Source organism: Cuculus canorus, chromosome 2, assembly GCF_017976375.1.
Source record: "Cuculus canorus isolate bCucCan1 chromosome 2, bCucCan1.pri, whole genome shotgun sequence".
NCBI lineage: Eukaryota > Metazoa > Chordata > Aves > Cuculiformes > Cuculidae > Cuculus > Cuculus canorus.
The window spans coordinates 7,268,230-7,293,889 of NC_071402.1; the positions used below are offsets into that span (position 1 = coordinate 7,268,230).

Genomic DNA, 25,660 nt, shown 5'->3' on the forward strand with positions numbered 1-25,660 from the left:
AACATTTCCTTCATCTTCAAGACAGAAAAAGTGAAAACTTGTTCTCTCAGGCAGGTGGGACTGGACCATCAGTCATCAGCTGTGACTCTGATGGGTTTAGAGAAGAGCAAAAACAACCATTAAGTGATAACCAAATATGAAAAGAACTGAAGTTATGAAATTGTGCTCTAACACATACATTTAGTTTCTGTTACCATCTGAATCATTAATCCAATTTACTATAGATAAAAGCAGCAATTTTTAGAAAAGGATATTCTGCAAGTCTCATGAGAACACTTTTTGGGACTAACCATGTGCCATACTCAACCATCTAATCATAGGCTTTCTTAGTTCTGGGAAACAATTGTGTTCAGAAGGGTCTTTAATGATGTAAAAAAAAAATCTCTAGACGTGACATTCACATGCATTGGGAGAATTTCATTAGGCGTGCTCCAGGTTTATGTCTTGGTCTCCTGCTCTATAGGCAACTCAGATGTCAAGTGATTGCACACTAGGAAAGTCATTCTGCAGTAGTTATAATCAAATTTTAAATTAAAGTTGTGGGGTTTATTTACTGAGAAAAATGAGAAGCCAGTCCAACTTCTATTTTTTCTCTACAGTTACTTCATTCACTCTTTTTTTTTGGTCACTTGCAAGCCATCTTCTCAGAAGATTTGGCATCTTCTGAGATACCAAATACTCTGAGTATTTTCATCAGCCTCTGACACAGCACTGCTTCTAACTCTCACAGATTGCCTTACACTGAAAATCACAGGTAGTGGGCTGTCCTGACTATGACAGGACAGCCCATAATGAGCTGAATAATAAGCTCAAATAAGCTGAGCGGTTTGCCAAATGCATTTCCTTCTGCTACTTTGTTCTTGATGTCCCCAGAATTAATGCATGGGCAGACATCAAGGGCAATCCTAGGGGGAAACTGGAACTGCTTCGTGTTTATTTTTCTTTTACACAGTAAATGTATATATATGTATACATCTATTACTTACTATTTATTTTAGCATTCATATTTATATTTATACTTATATTTATATTTATGTGTGGCACAAGTACAACACAAGATGCTCATCAATTATCTAAACACTTATGAAGCTGAGAAGTGATAAATATTCCCCTCAAGCCATGTCCTACACTGCTGCCTGTAGTGTGTTGCAGACTGTGACAACTCAAGCTTTCACTAACCTTTGAAAACCACTTTCTTGTCCAGGCTGAGAGACATTCCAGCGATCCCCATGATCAGCAGCCGTACAATGTGTCTTCACTTCCATGCCCGGAGAGGTCTGCACCACCATGTTCCTGTCATGTTTGACTATTTCCACCTGTCAGTGATATCTGTCACGGTGCATGCATCACTGGTAGCATTACACCAGCCTCTAATCAGGTAAAGGACACGGAAATGTCTATTGAGAAACAAATGAGATTCCTCTTCTGAGTTCATTTGCATATTGTATGGGGGAAGTAGAGAGGATAATTTAATTTCAGGTTATTTGGTCCTGGGCTAGGACTCTGCATATTGTGGTTTGGAGTCAGCCTCTGACATAGGCTCCTTCCCTTGATAAGACAGTAGGGATATCAAACACTAGAAAAATCTTTAGAAGAGGCTCAGAAATTTTGATTGGTCTTGATCTCTCTACTCCTCATTCTCTTCTTGGCCATATTTCCTCCTTAGTCTAAAAGCAACTAAGAGTGTTTGCATTTTTTCCCCTGGTGTTTTGTAAAGTGTTTAGGAGAGCTGGACTCTAATCTCATCGGTGGCCTCTATGCATTAGCATAATTCATAACCTGACTAGGAGGAGTCATGTATGAGTCAATACTGGATAGGGCTCTGTTGAATTTTTCCTTTACAACAACATTTAATCTAACTCTGCAGCAGTATAATGCTGACTGCCATGGTGTATAGCTATGATTGATGTTATCTGATTTGTAATGACAAGAAAATAATTCAGAACTCCTTCAAATAAAACCAGGCTGGAGGTCAATATCCTCTAATATTTAGAGCAGGCGAGGGGGAAGCAAAGGTCTTCCTGGCAATTTACTTTGTGCCCAATCTTGTCATCATGTGAGATAGAGTGCTGAGAGGGAGGGAACTCCTTTGGTCCTGAAGCAATGTGGTGTTCAGTGGTGTTCAGTGGTGTTCAGATTCCCTTATTCCCACAAGGCCTTGCTGTTTACCAAATGTCCAGGAGACTCTTAAGTTTGACAAATATTGTGCAAAGGGCTCTGTGTCAGAAAGAAGAGATGAGCTTGTAGAGATTTTTCTCAGGTTTCATGTTTTAACTTAATATATCTTTGCTTCAGCTTCCACTTATATAAAAGCCTTGCATGTACGCAATGCTATAGAACGAATTAAGGTTATAAGAGGCTGAGTTCTGACAGTAGTGCGAGTCGTATTAGTAGACCAGACTGACATATCTCTCTTTTCTTCTGGGGCTGAGTTATAGGAACTGCTGTATCTTTCTTCTGCTATGTGTTGACTTTTTAAATAGTGAATTAGATTGTGAGAGACTATCCCTAACCAGATAATTTCTCTCAGATAATTTGCCCATTGTTCTACTATATAAAAGGATAAAAAGAACAGTAGTTATTAGGCTTAATGACTGCATTCTGGGCTTTGTTATTCTCTAATGAATGGGGCTGCAGAGACTTGTTACTGTTATTAGGCATAAATTGCATGATAAGCAACTGTTCCATAGTCAGATTATTATAGCTTTTAAAATATTACATTTCTGGACATGTATGGAATATACTATATTACTTAAAGCAGTGGAATGAAGATTTTTTGACAACATGAGTCTCTTTTGCTTAAGTCAGTAAAATAATCTTGAAGTGTGATATTGAGGATTTATTTTCTTCTTGATAAATATTCAAAACCCAAATAGTTTTTATATCATGCGTTCTCTAAATAGAAATATAAATTTTGTTAACTCTGTTGGAAAATTAGATACTCTTCCTTGAAGTTCTCCCCTGTTGCCTCTATTTAAACAATGAAACCAATAGGGAAACCCTCAAGACTGATTCAGGCCTTCCCCTGCAGAGTAATGTACATCTACAAATAGCACCTGTTGAGCAAACCTCACCAGGGTTCCTCCATTGGCTCCTGTTTTTTGACAGGTGAACATTTTGGTATTGATGTTTGTCCTGATTAATAATTCTTATATAATAAATATTACATTAGGTTTGATACTTAGAAGCCCTCACCTCTTCCTAAACTGAGAATGAATGAAATTTACCTTTTTAGGAATCCTTTGCAGGATTCTGGATGGAAATTTTGTTATTCAGCCTTTCTAAAGTGAATGACTCTCAGCCTTTTAATGGGATCCCAGTACACTGCAGCTGCTAATGGCTCTGTGCATTTACTAAGTAGATGAGAGGCTATGTAGGAAGGTTATGAGACAGTCTTGAAGTCAACTTACCTCCAGCTCTGTTGTCTCTACAGCAATCATATTTGGTATAGATGTGAGATGACCAGGAGCCACAAGGGATAATTTGGAAGTTGGATTCCCTCCTCTCTTGGCTTCTTCGGCAGGTGCAGGAGGGACTCTGAGCAGCAGGGAAAGGAAAATTCTCTCTTCGATCTTTAGAGTTCTTTGACTTTCCCCAAAAGCAACCCAGAAGTAGCTTAGAGCAAGTCTAAAATTTTGGTTTTCCAGGCAGGATTGCAGTAATAGGGGAGAACAGGGATGTGGGGTGCAGTGGTTGCCAAAGCTATTGTCTCAACCCAAAACGCTGCTCCTCCCCCCTGCCACTTGCCCTACACCTTCCACCAGGAATAGCAGTACATCATCATGCCACTTCTTGCAAACCACAAGGCTCAACTTCTGATGCTGCAGACCCCAAGCTCCTTGCTGTCTCGCTGTGACAGTTGCTGTACAATGTGCTGGTGCCTGCACTGAATGTTTTTGGCAGCTGCCGATTACAGAGTAGTATTTTCAGACTTTTGGGATGTGGGAGAAATAAAGGAGAATCTAGAGTAGGAGTTGGCTGTCACATCAAAAAATGACAGTTCTCTTTGGAAAGTAAAGGGCTTGCCTCTGGCGACCTCATTTTACCCAGGAGGACAGAAGATGATCCCAGTAAGTCTGTAGAAAGAGAAACTGAAGAAATGAATGATGTTTAGACTTGAGAGTACACCCCAGCTGAATGCACTGGCCTCCACAAACTGCTCAAACACCTTTTTTTTTATTCTCTTACCTAAGCTCTGGAGGGTAAATGTATGTAGACAGTTGCCGGAGGAAGGTGAGGAAGAGTTAGGAATTTTGTACTCTAGTTTTCTGTTTCGTATACATCATGTTTTGTTTCTGGCCTGAGGCACTGAATTCTGCTTTAGCTCTTTGTCACAGGCTTTGCAATTGGTCCAATCTGTACATGGAACCAGCACATAATAGACCTTTAGAAAAGGTGCTTTACTCCAGCATAGTTCAGACTTCAAGAAATATTTCTGGTTTTCCCCAAAGGATACATCTGTGTTATGGTGTACAGGTCTGCTTAGACTCAGGCATGCTGCAAGCTCAGTGCCTTGCTTATATTGGACTCATTTAGGAAGCAAACAGTGAGAAACATGGTTACCTGCTTCATTAATTCCATAGACCTTTGCACCACTCTTTCCTGCTAGGAGTTAGCATGTGTTACTGTTTATAAGTAAAAATGCAACTCGTAAATAATCTCTGAGACAAGTACTTGAATACATAGTCTCACACACAAACATGATTTCCCACACTGAAAACAATACCTTATATGCTGTATAATTCCCAGTAAGCTGCATGGACAATAGGATCTGGTAGGCATATCTTCTACTTATAGTTTATCCAATGGCTTCAGATAATTTATACTTTCTTCTGCTGAAAGCTTTCTGAAAATGTAAGAGCTGTGTTTCAGGGCGAGACTGCTACTGTGTCTACAGACTAGTCTCCTGAAAGCTGTGTTTTGTCTAAGGACTGTACAGAATCCATTTAGCTCATTTGATGGCCACAGCATCTGCAATCTCACTTTGGGCCTTGGGCTTCAGCTAAAAAAAAAAAAAAAAAAAAATCTGGAAAAAAAACCAAAACAGAAAAAGACAAAAAAATCCACCAAGGAAAAAAAAGTCAAGACTTGAAATTGCTGCAGATAAGCAAGATGCTTCATCACTTCAACACAGGCAGGTGGCAAACCTGTATTCTCTTGTTTGCACATGAAAGAGGTTTAATTTCCTCAGTTTTCTGGAATCTCCTAAGCTTTGTAATAAGCTCTCCACTCTCATACATACACCCATGTGAAAAACAAAGTAGACTCTCAGAGTTTTTCTTGTTAACATTGAATTCTCGGTTGCCCACAACCAAACTTACCCATCACTGTACAAGAAACAAGAAGTTTTGTGACATCTCAGATGAGAAAATAATAAAACACAAATTTTGCAAGTGGAGAAACCAAGACACAGATACTGAAAGTTTCAGTGCCTTGAGCTTGTACGGCTCTGGGAAGAGAAAACAGGATCAAAGGGATACAGGATATTGGAACGTTTCAGCTCTGACCTAGTTCTGCTGTGTTCCACTGCACTGAGGAATCAGGCCAACCCTGGCCATCCTTGAGTAATTTTGTTATGCCTAAATTTTTTACTCCTAGGCATCTCCCTGTTCCTTGAAAGCACAACTGATGTATCTGTGTGATACGCTGTACTACCCTATGCACCTTGAAACTGGGTACAAACTATGCAGGTCAATTTTTCTACATTTGTAAGCATAGCTGACACCTGCTTATGGGCAGTTTAAATCTGCAAGTGCCTCAGATATAATCCCAGGTAGTGAAGTTCACGACTTATTTCCCTCTCCATGCTATTTGCTAATAAATTAATCTGTAGAAATAAAAGAGAATATTTATGCATTAAGGACCTATCACTTCTATACAATTTTTATTAAATGAATACTGTTCAACATTTTTTCTCTTCTAACTCTTGCATAATAACTGAATAATATTTCTCTTGAATTTTCTTTTGTTACTATTTGTTATGTGTCTGAAAAGATAAATCCCCAATTCGATGTGCCATTTTCCTGAGCTAGTAGCCAAGAAGCCACATACAAAAAAAATGACTATTTCTGAGTTAAACTTTCAAAAAGAACCCCCCCTCAAAAAAAGAAAAAACCCAAAGCATAAAAGCAGAAAACCCACACTCAAAACTAAATAAAATAATGCCACACAATATTACTTGCTTTCACACTTCATAGCGACTAAGGTTAAGTTCAGGACAAATGAACCAGCATTTCTCAGCAATGAAAATCACTAGAGATTTCAAAGCAGATTCCCCCTCCTTGTCCCAGCTCTCTCTGGGGAAGATATCTGTTTCCATTGCAAATTTTATTTTAATAAATCTTATCAGTTTTACCCAAGAAGCTCAGAATATTTTAAAATCACTGATTATAACCTTACTGAAACTCCTTGTGTGAGACAGAATGTCTAGAGGAGCACAATCTGTAAATATTCACATATTATTCTCAAAAATAAATAACAGAACCTCTATGTGTCCTATGGCCACAAGCCAGTAGTAATTTACCAAAAGCTATACTAAGGAAAATCTGTGTTGTGGATTACATATTTCCAGATCTGTGGGAGGTAGAAGGAAGTTCCTGGTGAAATGCAAACAGTGCTGTCACGAGAAGATGTGAGGGTTGGTTTCTGAGATGTGTTATTTTTATGGGACTTACCTATACTCTTCAGTTTTTTTAATCAGCAATATTTTATGTATAATGTGCTTAAGGAAAGAGATTTTTCCATGAGATCTGATTTAAATGGGATGCAAGTTCCTTTCCTGAACTTCCACTCCTGGTTCTGTCACAACATTATAATTTCTTGTAATTAGAAATGTAAGGAGCATGTGCTTTTCGTTTGGTTGGTTTTTTTACAGTTTGACAGTTTCATATAGTGTAAGATAATTTCTGCTCAAATTTTAATGCTGCAGAAAACCTAATAGATTGAGTTCTGAATCTGGCTTGGGAAAAAAACTAGGTTTTGCTTACTGAAAACCCCAAAATATCTTCTCTTTAAAAAAAAAGTGAATGAAAAATTTAAAACAGTTATTTCATTTTGGGGCAGTTTAATGTAATACACTATGCTTTATTAAACTGGCCTAAAGCATTTATTCTCAATTACTTCAATAACACACCTGAATTAATGGTTATCAAGGCCAATCTATTTCTTCTGCTAAGGAATTGTCATCCCGTTTATGTGTTAGGGAATTATCCACAGAAGACAAAAACCAGGGAATGATTATTTAACACTTTGCACTATACAAGGACTAAGAGATACCACATTCAATTTTCCAACAGCAGGTTCAAAACAAACAGAAAGTACAGCACATACTACAATGTGCAATTCCTTCCAAAAGATGTTACAGAGGCCAAAAGTATAAATCAGAAAAGCCTGGACACAAATTCATAGAAGATAACCATGACTGCTGGAAATAATTGCCTGAATATAACCTCTGACTCAGAAAGTTCTTAAATTTTGATTGCTGGTATCTTGCAGTCTATGGTGCAGAAAAAAAACTAGACTTTTTAAGGCAGTTTACTATAGTATGATTCCATAAATGGCTACCATAAGAACTACCAGACTTCTCTGGAGGATAAAGACATTTCATGGATAAGCTCATCAAAAGAACAGCTCAAAATAAAAGCAAAAATATTTTTTTCACCAAAATTATTAATAATTCCACACACATGTTCATTCTCTTAGACACGCACCCATTACCTCTTTTGACCTTTTTTATCCTGACTCCAAATAAAAGCTAAGGTCGACATAAGGATAAGGATCTAAATGTTAATATTAAATCACAGCTATTAAATTGATAGTCCAAATGGGCATGCATATAACCAAGATTCAAGATTCATATAAATGACCATGGCTGCAGGAATAATTGGCAAAAATAAATAGAAGAGATTTAACACATTAACCTGTTACTGCTAATAAAAGTCGTCTTTATGTATTACATACTTTTGAAAGCATTAGAAAACATCAACAGTTAATAAGCCTTCCAGTTAAACTTTCCCTCACCAGACAGACGACATTTTGGCAGGTTTCCCAAAAAAGGTTTTTGTTTTACAGTGCTGTGTGAAATCAATTTCCATAAAACCAACAGATTAAAACCCATTCTCTGCTGTAAAAGCGAAAGATAAATAAATAAAAAAGGCATTAAAAAGTACTTTTCTCCCCCTTAAAACCTTTGAAAGCTTTGCTAATATTCAAATGATGAGTTTTATGCATGCACGCAACATTTATTTAAGCTGCTGTCTCTGATACCAGAGCAATCATTTTTTATTTCTGTTTCTTGAGCTTTTCCAGCATACTAGGACAGACAACATTATCCAATAACAGCTGAAATTATTCGGAGCAGTGTTTATCCCGTGGTGGTTCAAAATTGCTTTAGTTTATTTATTTATTTTTATCTTAAATGTTGTATCTAGGAAATACATGGAAAGACTTCATGCTGCTTAGAAGCAACCAACTGGAAATTTCTTGGATCACATAAATTGAGTCACATTTATAAGCAATGCCAGATATATACTAAGGTCTTCTACACCATCCTTCCCCTTAGAGATGTTCTTTTTTTCAATATATGAATGCTAAGGGATATGTAACAAACAGCAGTTATGACCCAGATGCAAGTTAGGTATTTGTAATTAACCTGAAACCTGCTTAATTACAGTTCCTAATTTTGTTTGAGATTCTTTTTCTGTTGCACACATTACTGAGTTTCCTTGCACATCAGAATCTCACCTGTTATTTGAATGATAAAAGTATTGCTGTACCTCTCTTTTGTCTTGCACCCTTAGCATGAGCATCCTTTCTTTTATTGCACTTCTATACAGCAGCCAGGACTCTTATCTGTCCTTAAAAACGGAATCTGGTGGAGATATCCATGAATTATTGCTAATCTGGACAGATGTAGCCGGGTGATACACATTTACATAGAGGAATAGCCTCAGATTGGAAAGTTTTGGGAGAATGACTGGGGCTTTTAGTTCTGGCACATTATGGGTTTAAGATGTTTCTTGTGTTCCTCATCTTGGAAGCTTTTGTTCTTTCATGGAGACAAGGTCTTCTGGATATGATGTAATTTGAGGTGGCAAGATGGGCATCCTTGATGTACATTGTGATCCCAGTCTGAAAACTGTAGCACAAACTCAGTGGCTTTACCTCTGCAGTGACTGTGAACAGTAAATGTGTTCTTTCTCAGCAGTTCATTATTTCAATTCCACCTTTGCCTACGTGCTTTGTAAGAACAATTATGGTTGTTTGCATCACCTTTTAGACTCCATGAGATGAATTATTGTTTTCACCACAAGTTGCCTGATATCTCTCTTGAAATCTTGACATGGTTTATGTAAGCACATGTTACCACAGGGGCTAACAGTGGGGTTTATCTCACCTAATTTCAGTTGCTTATGAGGCAGTCACCCTAGCCTGTCTTTATAGGCCACAACAAGAAATAAGGACTTTGAGGGGGAAATTCATCTGACCTATTTCATGTCACTTCTTCAGAAACAGATGACTTATAACCTGGAAATGCCTATTACTCTCCAGTAAACATAAAGACACCCCACATTATTAACTGGGATGCAGATATTTGCTCAGATTAATCCAGAGTCAGAGCCCTAGCTATGCTTCAGGATTCTGGTGAGCTTGATGCTGAGCTTCAAAACAGATGTTCTACTCTTGATGGGTTCACGCTATAAGATAGGAGACATATAGTTATGGACAGAGGGAAACACTATGACCATAATAGTCAGCGCTGAGAGATAATGGCCTCAGCACTAAAAGAACTTTAATTCTTCGAGGAAGAATTGGAATTACAGTGAATTCATGTTGCACATGTGTATAGAAAAACATATCCCAAATGAATGGACTGCACCTAGCAAAAGGAAATGTAGTTTTGGGGTTGAAGTATTGTCATTTTGGTGGTGGAAGCTCATGTCCTGGGACAGGGAGAAGTAGGAACTAAAATTCCCATCAGTAACAGAAGATTGGGATGAGCTATAAAGAATATTGATATTGAAGAGAGATCATGTACAATTCAAAGAAGAGGATGACATTGTTAAAGCCAGAAAGAAAGACGTTGCATTAATAATGATGAGAAGGTAGATGAGAGTATTATCCATGTAGATAGATGGAAAGTTTGTATTTTTGAGATGTTATGCTGGAAGGAGATCTATAAGACAGCAGAGAAAGGACTGAGTGAAAAATAACACTTAAGCCACTGAACTGAATGCCAAGAAAGCAAACTACATTTGGCACCATTGGAGCTAGTGCATGCTGGGCAACGTTCATTTTGAAAGGGAAACATCGACTTACAGAGTCAGCTTGAAATAAATAAAACCAAAAATCACCACCACCAAAAACAAAGCCACAAACCTTTTCAAAGGAAGGAGATAGCACTAGGACAACAATGACTTTTCTCTAACAATAATGCTCTGATTATTTTTCTTCTCTATTTTCCTTCTTTTTCTCAGTTTTACTCGACCAGGGAAAGGTTCATGGCTTGGTAAAGGCAATCTGGAAGTGGGACCAGACCAGTCCAGTATGTCATTAGAAAATCTAGTGTTTGGAGCTGGCTACTGCAAACCTACTTCTTCAGAGGTAAGGAGGATGAACAATGATATTTTACTTCTTTTTTGGTCACATAGTGTCCACGTTATCTGCAAAGAATGTGTCCTCCTTTACACAGTAAAGGAGTGTGTAACACAGTGTGTTACTCACATTGCTTTACTCACGGCAGGTGCCACAGTTAGTATATGCCTTTAATCTTATTACTTACTACAGCTGAAGAGGAGACCTTGTTGTGCAATTTTTAGTACGAAGTTGTTTGTTCAGAAAATAATGATTAATTGGGGGAGATGTGTTACCACTTTTTATTAAGTGGCTGCTTTGAAGTGCTGTCAGAAATGTTTCTTCAGATCTAGAAACTCAACCGAGAATACTGAAATCATTAACTTGTTAGGAAATCCTGCTTCAAGGGGTCTGATTAACATGCTGCCCTCAGCTTCCCTTGACCTTTTACTTTCCTGTCAAAGCTGTTCTGTATAAATATTAAAAATATGCTAGCCTAGAGCGGCTGGTGCAGAAGAACTACCAGGGAATTAACTCAGGCTGAGAGAATGTTTGGCCTGAGGCTGCTATACGAACCATTGGGTCATTGTAAGCTTTTGGCAAACAAACTGACCTCAACCTCTGCCTCTCTGGTAGACAGTCATATCATATTAATTTAAATAACTGATTCAGGTGTTTGTCTTTGTAGACTAATCTGTATACATCATACAAGAGAGAGGCTTCTTTGGAGAATGGTTCCTACTTTTCATTATCCTCTGGACAAATCTCTATTGTAAGAAGATAACTGGAAAGGACAATTTTCCACTCCCACTTTTTCTTTTACTGTTATGGAAAAATCCTAGTCTGTTGTGATTAGGAAATCTTCTTTCATTCCCAATTGTTTTCCTTAGCTGCAAACTCTATTTTCTACCTATCTGTATTGACTAATATTCTTTGATTATAGGCATTTTTTTGACAGCATAGTTACTATCCTAGCAGATGACCAAAATAAAAGCACTCTATCATGATCTGGCTTTAATATTCTGCTACCCTGCAGGTCATCAGAATGTCACATACCAAACAATCATAAAGATTATGCTGAATACTGCGCCTCCACATGATCAGATGTGCATTGCTTAGCTTCAGAAACCTCTATAAATCATGACATCCGTTCTTGATCTGAGTATCTTAATTTAATAGACTTTGATGGCTTTTTGCAAATGCTATCCATGATGTATGATAATAAGCAGAAACTGTTTCTCTTAGTTTAACATAAAACAAACAAACAAAAAAAAAAAGAGCTAGAAAATAAACTGCTGTGGGTGTAAGCCTAACTCCAAGTGAGAGCCTTCTGACTGCCTGCTAGTTTAAGTAGGAGTTTGTATGAAGCCATAATGCATTGAGGAAGAGGAGTATTATTATTTCTTACAGTGCTAGAATGCTTTGCACTGGGTCAAGTTTAATTCCCATTACAAATTTGTAGGTTCCTTTCCAGGTTCTTAGAATGTTTTTATTAAATGTAACTTCAGCTGGCCTGTAGACATGTCCAGGTTTGGGGAATTTTGCAGGCACCAGACCTCTCTACTGACTTAATATAGGTTTTTGGTTGGTTGGACCTTGCCTATTGCATGTCCAAATTCATGACTGTTGAATACCTTAACTCAAGATATACCACATTTAATTGCTGTTGTTTATTTGCAAGCAACTAATACATCTTGCCTTCCAAGGCAGATAAAGCCCCACTGGAAAAATGAATTTTTGAGAGACTTTGGTCCTTGGTTAGTTCCTTCATAAAGTGCTGTGAAACAGTAAATGTTAATCTGTCCTGTTTTATCTTTTTGTTTGTTTGTTTCCATCTCTGGAAAGCTGAATTTGGATCTTTTCTTCCACTTTTCATGTACATTTATGTGTTTTTCTTGATCTGAGAAGTCTCCAGGCTTAAGCTCTTAAGATGCACCTCCTAAGCAAGCATCTTCTGTCTAATGTCTTTTCTAGGAAAATAAATCTGATAATTCAGTTGTCTGTAAGACTGCAGACAATTGAGACTTTCCTTATTTCCTTATATAAGTTAGTAAAGCAGAAAGAGCTTTGCCCCTCACAGTTACAACCAGATTATTATCCAGAATACTTCCACTTGAGCAGAATTTTGTCATGGGTAAGAACTGTAAGTCATTCTTATTGAACCCCATTCCTCAAGTCTAGAAGATGAATAGCTTAAAACCCCAGCAAATTAGTGGCTCATTGGGTCTGAGACACATACTAACTCTGCAATTTATAAATTTTCATAGGTTTAGCATAAATGCTACAAAATCATCAAGCAGAGTAACTCACAAAAGTAAACTTTGTCATCAAAATTGTTAGTGTACTTAGTAGATGGGGTACTAACATGGTGTATTTGGTCTATATGTCAAGGCTTTGGTAGCTGAGGGGGATGGGAGCAGAGGTAGCTGCTGTGAGAAGACACCAGAAGATGCCTCCATGCCAGGCAGAGCCAGTTTCAGCCACCTCAAAGACGTATTAACCACTGGCCAAGGCTGAGCTCATCAGTGACTTTCGTAGCACCTCTGTGGTAACATATGTGATAACACCAAGCTGAGCGGTGCAGTTGCCACATTGAAGGGATGGGATGTCATCCAGGGGGACCTGGACAGACTGGAGAAGTGGGTCTGTGTGGATCTCATGAGATTCAACAAGACTGAGTGCAAGATCCTACACCTGGGTTGGGGCAACCCGTGCTTCCAATACAGGATGGGGAATGATGTGATTGAGAGCAGCCCTGCAGAGGAAGACTTCGGAGTGCTTGTTGATGAGAAGCTTGACATGAGCTAGGAATGCATGCTTACAGCCCAGAAGGTCAATTGTATCCTGGGCTGCATCAAAAGAAATGCAGCCAGCAGGTTGAGGGAAGGGATTCTGCCCTTCTATTCCTCTCCTGTGAGACCTCATCTGGAGTACTGTGTCCGGCTCTGGAATCCTCAAAGTAAGAAGGATATGGAGCTGTTGGAACGGGAACACCTCCCATATGAGGAGAAACCGAGAGAATTGGAGTTTTCAGCCTGGAGAAGCGAAGGCTCTGAGGAAACCGCATGGCCACCTTCCAGTACATGAAGGGGGCCTCCAGAAAAGCTGGAGAGGGGCTATTCATAAAGGCTTATGGGGATAGGACCGGGGTAATGGGTATAAACTGGAGAAGGGCAGATTTAGACTGGACATTAGGAAGAATTTCTTCACCATGAGAGTAGTGAGACACTGGCACAGGTTGCCCAGGGAGGTTGTGGCTGCTCCATCCCTGGAGGTGTTCAAGGCCAGATTGGATAGGGCCTTGAGCAGCCTGTTTTAGTGGGAGGTGTCCCTGCCCATGGCAGGGGCATGGAATTAGATGATCTTTAAGGTCCCTTCCAACTCAAACAATTCAATGATTCTATGATATTTAAGAAAGGGTAAAGAAATACTGTGAGAGAGTGAGAAAATGTGAGAGAAATAACTATGGAGACACAAAACTCAGGGAAGTGGAAGAGAGGGGGTGCTGCAGATGCCAGAGCAGAAAGTCGTCTCAGCTTGTAATGAAGACCGTGGTGACATAAGTTGTCCCACTACAGCTTATGGAGAACCCCATTCTGGAGCAGATGGCTGTGCCCTGAAGGAAGATGGTTTTAGATTATTCTTATTTCTCATTCTACTTTCTTTAACTGGTAATAAAGTAAATTAATACCCCCAAGCATAGTCTGTATTGGCCATGATGGTCATTGGCAAATGGCCTCCCCGTCCTTAACTTAACCCATGAACTTTTTGTTGTATTTTTCTTTTTCTGTCCTCTTAAGGAGGTTGAGTGAGTGCTAGAGTGGCATGGTGGGCTCCTGGCTGCCAGCCAAAGTCAAGGCCTCTGGTTCAGACAAGATTTGAGCACATACCTTTAGTAGGATAGTGGCTGCATTTACAGTAGTGGTAAGTCCTCAGGAAAGCCAAAATTGTCCTGGAATCTGATGTTAATGCTACTAAGTCATGTGTTCCACACATCTCTTGAATACAAAGTAGAGGACTTTTATTTTGACATATCATCTCTTTTTTATACATCCCATTTTACTTCTTTCGTCCTCGTAAAACATGATCACACCAAAGAGCTAATTTTCTTTTTAGGCCCATAGAACGACTGTGAAAGTTCTCATCTAGTTTATGTGGCTGATTTGCTTTTTTCTTACTGAAAATGCAAGTGATTGCTTTCATTTCTAAAGACAGTCCATAACAACCATCTGCTCCTCTTGCCATTTCCTGAACTAATCTTCTGAACTGGACTGCTTAGGTGTCACTGTTTAATGATAGATACCAAAGGCTCCTTGTTCTGCACTTCTGACTCCTCAGTGCAGAGACTAATTAAATGCCAGCAGCTTTGGGCTGTACATGTTCATTTTCCCTAGTTACTTCTGGACACCACTGGCAGTTTCCTCATCTCCCGGTTTAGCAGAGTAGTTATAATAATTAATCCTATTTAAATCTTGGTGATTTTTTTTTTTTGACTACTACTCTCTTCCCAGTTGTATACCCATTAAACAGGGATTTTCCCTTTCTCCACTCCTCTTTCCCTCCCTCTCTAATATTTTCTATCTGTCTATATTACACTTTTCCTTTCAAGCACAATTAAGACAATAAAGATATTTCTTGAAATAAGACTTTTTTTGTTGTCAGATAAAAATGGAGGAAGATGCATTTGTGGTCAAAAAACTGGTAGAGAACAATCTACTGAGTAAGAAAATGTGCTAACACCTTCTCAAGCTCTCTTCAGACCATAACGTATATTCACAGGGAATATATATCATTGTAGATTAAAAACATATTCAAAATAGGATCATATCGAATGCAGACTTGGGAGGTGTGGTGGGATGAACAAGACTCATGAGCTGTGAGTGACTGATTTCCCTCACGAGCATCAGAATTTCCCTTTGCATCTGCTAAATTTCTTTGAGGAAGTTGAAGGGCTTGTTTTGGATGTTGCAAAGTCTGCATCTGGAGGTGACAGTGCTTTCAAGCAGGTGACTCATGTTTTCAAGTGATTTTAGCAGCTATAAGCACTGGACACTGAAAAAATATCTGCAGACACTATATCTACACCAAAATAGAATGTTCCTTACAGAATTGAAAATTCAATGGTCACTTACAGTTCAGCAGTTTTATGCCTTACCCTGTACCATACACCTCTCCTGTATCCACTGTTGTCAGGCTTTTTTAATGTCTTTGTAATATTGTGCATCACATGCCTGCTGTGTTATAATCAAGTTGAGTAAATGACATACCGAGAGTTATTAATAAACTGTACTCACAGTAATGTTTTTTTCATTTGTGTAGCAGTTGCACTGCAGATAAATCGACTTCTAAGTAATCAGATTGATTAATCATATGGCTTCCCATTAATAAATCACTGAAGTTTGATAAGAATTGTTCTTCTATAATCTAGCATTGATGTAGCTATCCCAAAGGAAATAAAGTTTATGCCTGGCATACTGCAAGAACTAAGAGTGTCATTCAAAGAAAATTACATTGAAGACTAGACTTCTTTTCCACAAACAGTTTGCTTATACATTAATCTTCTCAAGAACATATGAAAAATCTAGTCTTTTCAACTTAACATGAAAATACTATACAAACTCATGTTTTTATTTCACATAGGAGTTGTCTGTGGTTTGATCTTCTTTTATTCTGCACAGTTATAACTCTTTGACCACAATACATCATTTTTCACCTCTTGATAAAAGAAGGTTGTGCAGCAGAGAGCAGCCCATGTAGGATTCCCATTGTAGGAATTGTAGCATGCCCTGAAATCCCAGGAGGGAAGGGGAAGGCTGAGGGACAGGGCTATGGGTGAGCAAAGTGAAGGCAAGGCAGGGTAAGGAGAGGCAAGGCAACAACAACAACAAAAAAAGTGTTAGCTTTGCAAAACAACTAAAACTTTGCAAAAGATTAAAACTTTGTCGTTTCCTTTTAAAAGAAGGGTAATATGTGTTTTTTCTTTTCTTCTCCCTTTGAAATCAGGAGAGGTTCTCTGTGTGCTTCTAGAAAATAAGGGACCTGGTGTTCCTCGAAGGCTGTGAGGTTGCCAAGTCTCTTTTATTTTTTTTTTTTCTTTTTCTTGACTCTGTGCCAAGGGAGATGTGCAGCAAACGAAAATTGATTATTTACAAACTTAAGGGCCAATTAATATTCTGAATTTACTCATTTAGAACTAGAGTATGTAAGATAGCCACTGTACCCTATCTTTTAAAAAACAGTTATTAAAAAACCCAAGCTTTTACTGGTAAGTACTGAGAAGTACTTTTACTGCATATAAGCATTCCAGACAGCAGAAATGTAGTTTGCATGAGAATTTCATCTGGAATTGTTATTTTTACATGGAAACAGCTTTATTTATTGTCTCAGACTTCTCTGCTTTGGTGTGAGTGTGGTATGGAAAACATATCCTTCATGTGTTGGCTTGTGTTTGTAATGGGTTGTTTTAAAGGAACATGATTCTTTCAGTGTCTTACTTATGCAAATTGTGATTAGTTGTGACTGGTACTCCAACAGATGTCCAGAGCATAATTGTTCTGCAATAGTAAGAGACCTGATATACCGCTCTTCATAAGGTATACTGACAAGTATCTTTAAATAGTGTGTTCAGGGCACAATTTGTGATAATTACTGATGAAGTCTTTAATCATTTGTTGCCTGAAGATAAATGGCTGATCTTTAGAAAGAACTAAATGATTTCCTAGTTGTAGCAGAAAACGTAGTAACTAATAATGTGATGGTAACTGGTTTCTTTAATCATTGACATATTTCTTTTCTGTGGCACTTAATTTTTGATCTGGCATATGCAGAGTACAGCACGGCAATGATCTGCATTATGACAAAGTTCAAAAGTGAGATTAACTTCGTACTAGACCTAAAAAGACACGTTGAAAGAGGTCTGCAATCTTTTCATTGTGGGTGTTCAATGAAAATGTCATGAAATCATCTGGAGATTCATGCAAGACTCCAGACTGGATAGTGATGTAGTCTCTTTCTGGAGAAAATCTTCAGGAATTGCGGATGTTGGGCTGATAATTGGTTCCTCTTGAAAATAAATAAAATTAGCATAGGAAATTTTACTTTTCATAACTTTATTTTTTATATTTTCTGTAATGCTTATGCATTGTAAATAATCAGACTGCTTCAATCTCTCTTGAAATCTCACTGCTTGTCTGTATACCAGTGCAAAAAAAAGCCAATCACATCTAGACTTCTATAACTGAAAAGAAGTTTATTATGGCTAATTTAGAGTTGTTGTGAGTAGAGCAGTAAAAAGCAGACTGATTGTGGAGAAGTCAATTCTCCTTCACGGTTACTATTTCAGTTATATAAAGTCTGACACAAAAAACCTGAAGACTAACCCTATACCTCGGGAATCAGGAATGGGATGGGAGAGACAAAGAGGTGGTTATAGAACATGTTCTAACCTGTCACAGTGAGACAAAGCTCAACTTGATCACTTCACTCAATATGAGTGGTGGCATGACAAGTACCCTAGTCAGAAATTCACAGAATCACAGAAACACCAGGTTAGAAAAGACCTCCAGGATCATCAAGTCCAACCATTCCCATCAACCACTAACCCATGCCCCTGAGCATCTCATCCGCCTGTCTTTTAAATACCTCCAGGGATGGCGACTCCACCACCTCCCTGGGCAGCCTGTTCCAGCTCCCAATGACCCTTTCTGTGATTTTTTTTTTCTGATGTCCAACCTGAACCTCCCCTGGCGGAGCTTGAGGCCGTAAAATGTTGGTGTCCAAGAGAGAACAGTGGACTCACACCAAGTTCCTTGTGGAACTGAAGGAATCCATGACTGCAACTGAAATTATTGACTTAGACTTAGAGCGAACAGATCCCAAAGGTCAAGTCAGTGCTCAAAGGAACTCATTTTTTGTCTATAGAAGACATGAAACAAAACTGACAAAGTTCATCAAAAGCCTTTCAGAAAATGATATACAGAATTGCTTTGAGTATTGGCAGTGTTGTATGCAGCTGTGTGTCAAGTCAAAAGGGAAATATTTTGACAGTGATCATAGTTGAATTTCTTAATTTGATAAATAAAAAGAGCTAAAGGCATAGTCTTGTGGGATTTTTTTGTATTGGGCATTATATACTGAAGAACCTATTTGGTGCTCATAACTATAATTTCTCATTTTGGGTCTGAAAAGTCATTCACTTGACATTCTTTCAAGTAAAGTTATCCCTTTTTACAGATTTCAGCACTGGCTTTTGAGGAAATTTTTAACAGGGACCTTGGGAACAATCCTTTTTTCTTTGTTTCCTGAAATGGAGTGTAGAAGCAGAAGAAATAGCCTTTCTACTCTTCACTTTGGAAAGTGGACTTGGTTGTTCTCTACCTTTTGACAAAGTGCTCTATGATTCAGTTTTTCTTTCCTCTCAGTATATTTTTCCCAGCAGTACTTTATTGAAAAATTATGTTCATATACCCTAAAGAACACTACAATAATTCTCAATGAGTGATGATGATAGAGTTCTTGAGAGGAGACCTAATCAACTTCCATAGCTTCCAAGCTGGCAGTCTTTTCAACACAAGCATAGATGCCAACAACAATACAGTCAAGATCTATCGTCTGGAAGCTAATTCTTTGTTATTGGCAAGTGTGCCAAATGGCAGCTCAGAACTGGAGAATGAGAAAGGAGATTCCCTCTTTTTCCAAACACTTTGTCTTGTTTTGTGGAAACGAATCTTCAGGTGACAGCAAAGGCCCATATCTCTGCTCAAAGCCATCACTCAAGTCACAATGAACCAAGAATTAGTCTCACAGCTAATATGAATTATAAATTTTGGTTCAGTGCTTGAGAGGAACACTTAAAATTGCAGTCCCTGAGACATCACCTTGTCCACAAATGACTGCCCCTGCTCCAATGATGTCATGAATTCTCTGAGGATCAGACAAGTTTCAGCAGTCTTACAAACAGAAAAAAATGGGTTAAGAGAATAAAGATGTGTCACTGTACTATGATTCTCAAAAGTATTGTCAATCAGAAGTAAATAACATCAGGCAAAAGTTTAGCAAATAGAGATAAAGCACTTTTTGAAGCTTCATGGCAAGTTAAGAGTAATTTTAGAAGCTCTTCAATATAAGAATAGCTTCTCCTAAAGATGATTTGACTTAATCACATGTTCAGAGTCTGTACTGGAGTGTTTTGATGAGTGGAAAAAAAAAATCTCTGGGCAGAATTGGGTAATGCTTCAAGGAAGCTCTTTGCAAAACCGAGAAAGGTGTGAGTACTCAGGCAGTTAGACATATGAGTATTCAGGTAAGAATCTAGGTCTAAAGATTTATCTAGAGTAAGCTAGACACAGTCAGTATGCTTACGCTTCTTCTTTGACTGGCATAAACCTTGAAAAATCAAGTTTCCAGTCAGTCTGGTTTTACAATTGTGTTAACCTCTGCTGTTCCCAGATTTGTAGTTTAGTATTTCAGTAGGGAGTGGTGCATTGATCCTTTCTGTGCACGCAGTCACAGTATTATCCCAGGATAGCTGGATGCATCAGGAAGTGTGAAGTAGCTGCAGTATCATTGATCTGTAGCCTGTGGTTTCTAGCAAGACAGATAAATACAACAGCCTGTTCCTATAGTTTTTCCTACATCTCAAGTTCATAGAATCATAAAATGGTTTGAGGTGGAAAGAACCTTTAAAGGTCATGTAGTCCAACTCCCCTGCGATGAGCAGGTACATCTTCAACTAGACCAGGCTGCTCAAAGATGCCTTCGACCCGACCTTGAGTGTTTCCAGGGATAGGGTTCCCACCACCTCTCTGAGCAACCTATTCCTGTGTTTTGCTGTTGTAAAAAATTTCTTCCTTATCTCTAGTATGAATCTACCCTCTTTCACTTTAAAACCATTACCCCTTGTCCTATCATTACAGGTCTGACTGAAAACTCTGTTCTCTTCTTTCTTACAAGCCCCTTTAAGCACTGAAAGGCTGCAATGAGGTCTCCCAAGGTGCTCCCAAACTCCTTCCATGTGCAAGAGAAAGCCATCAAGTCAGTTGAAAGCACAATATGTCTGCTTTCTGATGACCCAAACCAAAAGTAATTGTCATTTTACAGGTTTCTTGTAGTTCTTGAAATAATCTCCAACGTCTCTGTTGGAGTTAGGTCTAACGGCCATTCTTAGACAGAGCTGGTGGACGAGAAGTGAGGGTGAAGGCCAGAACATCATAGGGGGTTATCTCTGAAGCAGTGTTAACTCATGATCCTGGGGTGGTTTCTGCTCTAAATATTGTGTCTCTTTTGTAAACAAACGCAGTTTGACTCTTCAGAGCTGCAAGTCAAATCTTCTTTTTCCTCAACTAAACTCGCTAGTATTTTATTTAAAACCATAAAATGATGGCCTGAAGAATAAATGTTAAGCTACTCTTTGCTCATGAAATTTGATTGTCTTTGAGTGTAAATCACTGGAGGGCTGGTATATGTACTATGCATAATACAGGAGGTATCTACTTGGCTAGGAAAATTAACTTGTGAAAATGTAATACTTATGCAAATTTATACAACTCCAGCTATTCAAAAGTTCCTCATTTTGTTGCAGTAAATTACAGCAAATTAACATAATTGCCTTAAACTGACACACCTAGGAAAGTTTCTGATTAGCCATTGCTTCTGTTTCAGTGTTAAAATAGAAATTGTGGATTTCTGAAGTGATAGAAAGGATAATATATTGTTTTATAATTAGTTTTGCAATTTAATGTATGCTTGCATGCATGTCAGAGAGCTATAAATGATTCATTGCCTGAGTGTGTCATAAGTCAAGACTTCAGGAATGCAGCATAATGATAGCATTAGACATTGAGCTGTTTCCTGGCAGGAAAGACATCCCCCTACATCAAAGAAAACAGACCAGTGATATGGCACCTGTGCTGAAGTGGAGCATTTATTGTGCAGAATAATTGCTAGAAGGGAGTTGCCTGTAACTGGGGTTGTATATGATTATTCTGGGGTTCAATTAGTTGAAATAAATTAAAACTCCAGTAAAAAAAGGTTTTGAAAACCTGCTAAGAGAAAAAGCCAATGGATCTCATTTGGTCACTTTGAAAACTTGAATTATCTGAGTGATGGAACTCTCTGAGCCTCAAAATTATCTTCAGAAAAATAACTAGGAAAGGAACGTAAACTGATTTGTCTTACTTTGTTTTGCAACAAACCTTAGAGTAGGGTCTTCTAAGAGATCTTCTGTTAATTATTTTTCACAATGCAAGACTAGACAAAATTCAGGTAACCAGGTAATAGCATAGTTAGAATCAACAAAGGGATTCATTTTTTTCCTCCAGCTTTATAGACCATGAGATATCTGCTGTAACACATTGTCAGAAGATGTTTCTGTGAATTTTGTAGGGTTTACCACAACTGTACAAAATGACAGCAGTTGAGAATTCCTACAGTCCTCGTTCAGAAAGGATGGCAACTTAGAGAGCTGTGGCATAAACCAACGTCTTGGCTTTCTGAGGCAGAATTTGGCTGAAGGCATGAAATTTCTGAAGCCATCAGGGCTTAGTTTTGGGTTTTCTTTTCTTTGTCTACCTCTGTCTCCTTAATAAGTATTTGATAATTAACTATGATTGGCTGCAAAACATAGGACTTGTTGGACATCTGTCCTGACCCACTTTGACAGAGTCTGCATAAATAAGTTATCTGAGGAAAATTGAGGAGTCAAGTAGGAAAAGGGGGGTATTCAAGAACATTTGCAAATAATAATGATGAAAAATAGTGCTATCAATAGAGACGTGATTTCTTCCCACCTGCATATGACTCATTGGAACCCTCTTGGTAACAATGTTGTTGTGTGTGACTGAAAGAAACAATAAAATAAAAAAAAACCTGTCTTAGTAACGAAATGTCAGATTGCTTAAAAAAATGAACACATAAAGGTTGAAGCAATTTGTCACTGCCAAACGCAAACTAAATATTTCCTCTTTAACCATTGTTTGACAGTGTTGCTAATGTTTAAATTTACAAAGTTGAGGAAGACATCAGAAATAGTGTTATAAGCATTCAAATTCTTATCTCCATTTGTGAAGAAAAAGCCAATTATGAACCATGCAGCAACTCTGATTACAGAGATCTTCACTCTGAATTCTGGGTAAAGCTCTTAAATAAATAGATTTGGGTGGGCATAGTTAACACCATATCTTTTCTTTCCTGTGAAACTCCATGTGATCAAGAACTAAAATGATCTGCTGGGAACCTATATTCAGATAACACCAGTTGTAAAAGACATTTCAGAAGCCAAGCCAATAGGAGAAGGATTCAAAGTGGTCTTGGACACCTGCAGAAGTAGTCTGAAAAGCAAACCGTGCTATTCCTAAACATCCAGTTCATAGGAAGGGATGACAACATATCAGAAATCCCAAAAGACTCATGTCCCTATATTCTTTCTACTAAAATAATTCACAATTCGTCTTGGTTTCTTGATGTCAATGTGCCATCTTGCAAGAGGTTAGATATATGTTTCCAACGTATAATACTGTTTCTGCTGCATGATGCCTCAGTAATGGTGCTCAGATTTCATTTGTGGCAGCAGCAAACTCATAAATGTCTTTTCTGCAAAATGTGAACTAGAAATGAGGTGATTCATCATGTCGTTTAAGTGGAAGTTTTTTCTATAATCTTTTTAGTAACTTTTCTGCAGATTTGTTCTTTGTATCTTATTTTCTTTGGACAGGAGGATCTGTGTCTTTGCCTTTGAATTTCTCCTTCTGCACAAAAGTAAAACGTGCTTATTTCAATGATATCTCAGAAGCAAATTCTTTTCCTGCTTCTAAGTCTTACACCTCAGTTTACCCTTCTAAATCAGGAGAGATACAGTAACAGACTGGTACTTCTTGGAGTAACCAGCAATCCATCTTCTCCCATTTCTTATTATATAATATATCTTTTAAAGTAAAAGTCCAGTCTTATGTCTCCATCTAATTTCTCCATAGATCAAGCTTTTCCTTTGCTCAGCTTATAAGTAATGCTGACATACAGTTCACAGGCTGCACCAGTGAACTCACCTTTCAATTCAGGTACATTTCTCTAACTCTGGTTACTGTTGTGTATAACTTGGGTGGGATTTGTGTAAAATCAGAATCCTATGTGCCAGAACTTCCTGGCTGATAGCTTTTACTCAGTCTCCAGTTTTGGAACATAGTCTTCAAAATAAATGATTTTTTTTCAGGCTGCAGTAACACTAAAATTCATCTTTTATCTTATGACAAGTTCGTGCCCCAGTGTTTGAAATTATTAACTCTTCCTCCATATATGGACATATTTGTAGCTGATTACAGTGATAGCAGTAGGATGCAAAGTGGTTGTCGTTTTTAGGCTTAAAATGACAGGTTCATGTGCTGCTGTCTCAAGATCTTCACACAACTCAAGCAATGTTTGTTGGAAAATTTCACTGGGCCCAGGCTAAATTTGCATTGTCATTATCTATGTTCTCTTTGATATTGAATTTTGAAGCAATTTTAGTGAACATTTTGGAAGGGCAAGAGGGCATGAAATTTTAGAAAGCCTAAATGGAGTAGCGGTCAGACAAACGCACTGCAGCTTAGGTTATTTCACTAAACTGAATGACATGCAAAGGAACCAGTGTCACGCTAGTTCTTCTCTTCTGTGTTGTAGACCATCGGTATGCCATTTTCCTAACTAGAACCCAAATACTGTGGTCAGAGACAAGAAGGTGTGATGAGAACACTGAGTTTAGTCTAAACATTTGTAGGGTATTATGAAATAGGCACGTACTATGGTATGTTGGATTATTTTTCCATAGGAACTTCCTCTCTGCAGCCTACTGTTTACTATTCCCTAGCTTAAAAATTACTATGGCATCCTATGCTATGTTACATGAATCCGTACGTGACAATTTATCTAGTTTCACACTGTACAGAAGAGTTTATGGTACATTTTAATTTGTATTTCCAGTGCATTAAGAGGGTATACAAGGTCTGTTACAGTGCTTAGAGTTGCAAGTCTTGACATGTGAAACCACAATAATTAAATAACTTGCAATCACTATTAAAAATGTCTTTTTTAACAAAAAAAAAAAAAAAAAAAAAAAAAAGTAGTGTGTTTCATTTCACTCTGAACAAGGAAATACTTTCATTCTAAGTTGACCTAGCAGGTTCTTCTTTTCTCAGTTTGAGCACTGAACTGTAAAATCAATTATTCCTATAGCTCTAGTCATACATAAACAGAGATCCAAACCTGAAGTCACTTTATCTCTGGCAGAGCCTGACATTTCTAAATAAGAAGCTGTGGTCCTTGCTGTTGTTTTTATTAAATAAAGAGTATTTTGGACTCACAATTTGCTCTGGGTCTGTGCATCAGAAAGCAACACTGAGTCAATGAGCTTGGTGCATGCAATACGATAGAAGTTCGTTTTATATAATAGCATATTGTGCCAAATTCTACAAGAGAAATGGCATCTGCAAGAAAACTTGTTTTAGCTAATTTGTTTGTCAGGTCCAAATTAGTCCACCTACTCTGGCAAAGTATCTTCAGTTAGCTCTTGAATCAATCATTGCCATGCCCTTCTTCAGGTAGCACTGAGGGCAGAACAAGATGGGTTCTTTGCTTCCCTGCACCCCACTTCCCTCCAGTTCCTACTTGTGTTCTAAGGTGGAGGATTTCCAAGCTCACACTAAACCTAGACAAACGCATGCTCTGGGACTGGTTTTCACCTCCTTGCAACCAGCAGTCACCACTGGGTAAAGAATCCAAATCACTGTGTCTCCTACATTTGTACTGTTTGAAGGCAGAAAGTATCTATCCAAATTCAGAATCCTTTGCAATTCTCTCCCCTTTGTACACCTCAAAAGAGTTGTTTAGATGATCTTTCTGAGCATCAGATTTCTCAAATATAAAACATGGAAAATGGTACTGACTTATTTATGTTGCACTTCAGATTTCATAAATGGTAACCTCTATATATAAACAGAGCCTGTTAATCTTCGTGTGTTGTTTTTGTTACGATTGATAATTCAGTATTTCCAGACAGATGTAAATATAACCCCTCAAATAAATCCTGTTTCTTGCTCCAAAAGCTGGAGAATTAAAAAAG

At 38.1% G+C, this 25,660-nt stretch overlaps 1 protein-coding gene across 7 annotated transcripts in view; it reads left to right on the forward strand.

The window, feature by feature from the left end:
- The window catches only part of FAM135B (family with sequence similarity 135 member B), a 265,525-nt gene that overhangs the window by 191,355 nt on the left and 48,510 nt on the right, over positions 1-25,660 (forward strand). For all 7 annotated transcript variants that reach the window (XM_054059779.1, XM_054059780.1, XM_054059782.1 and 4 more), the window contains 2 exons: positions 1,205-1,378; positions 10,476-10,602. In XM_054059779.1, coding sequence (XP_053915754.1) covers positions 1,205-1,378; positions 10,476-10,602 — 301 coding nt within the window. The remainder of the gene's footprint in view (positions 1-1,204; positions 1,379-10,475; positions 10,603-25,660) is intronic.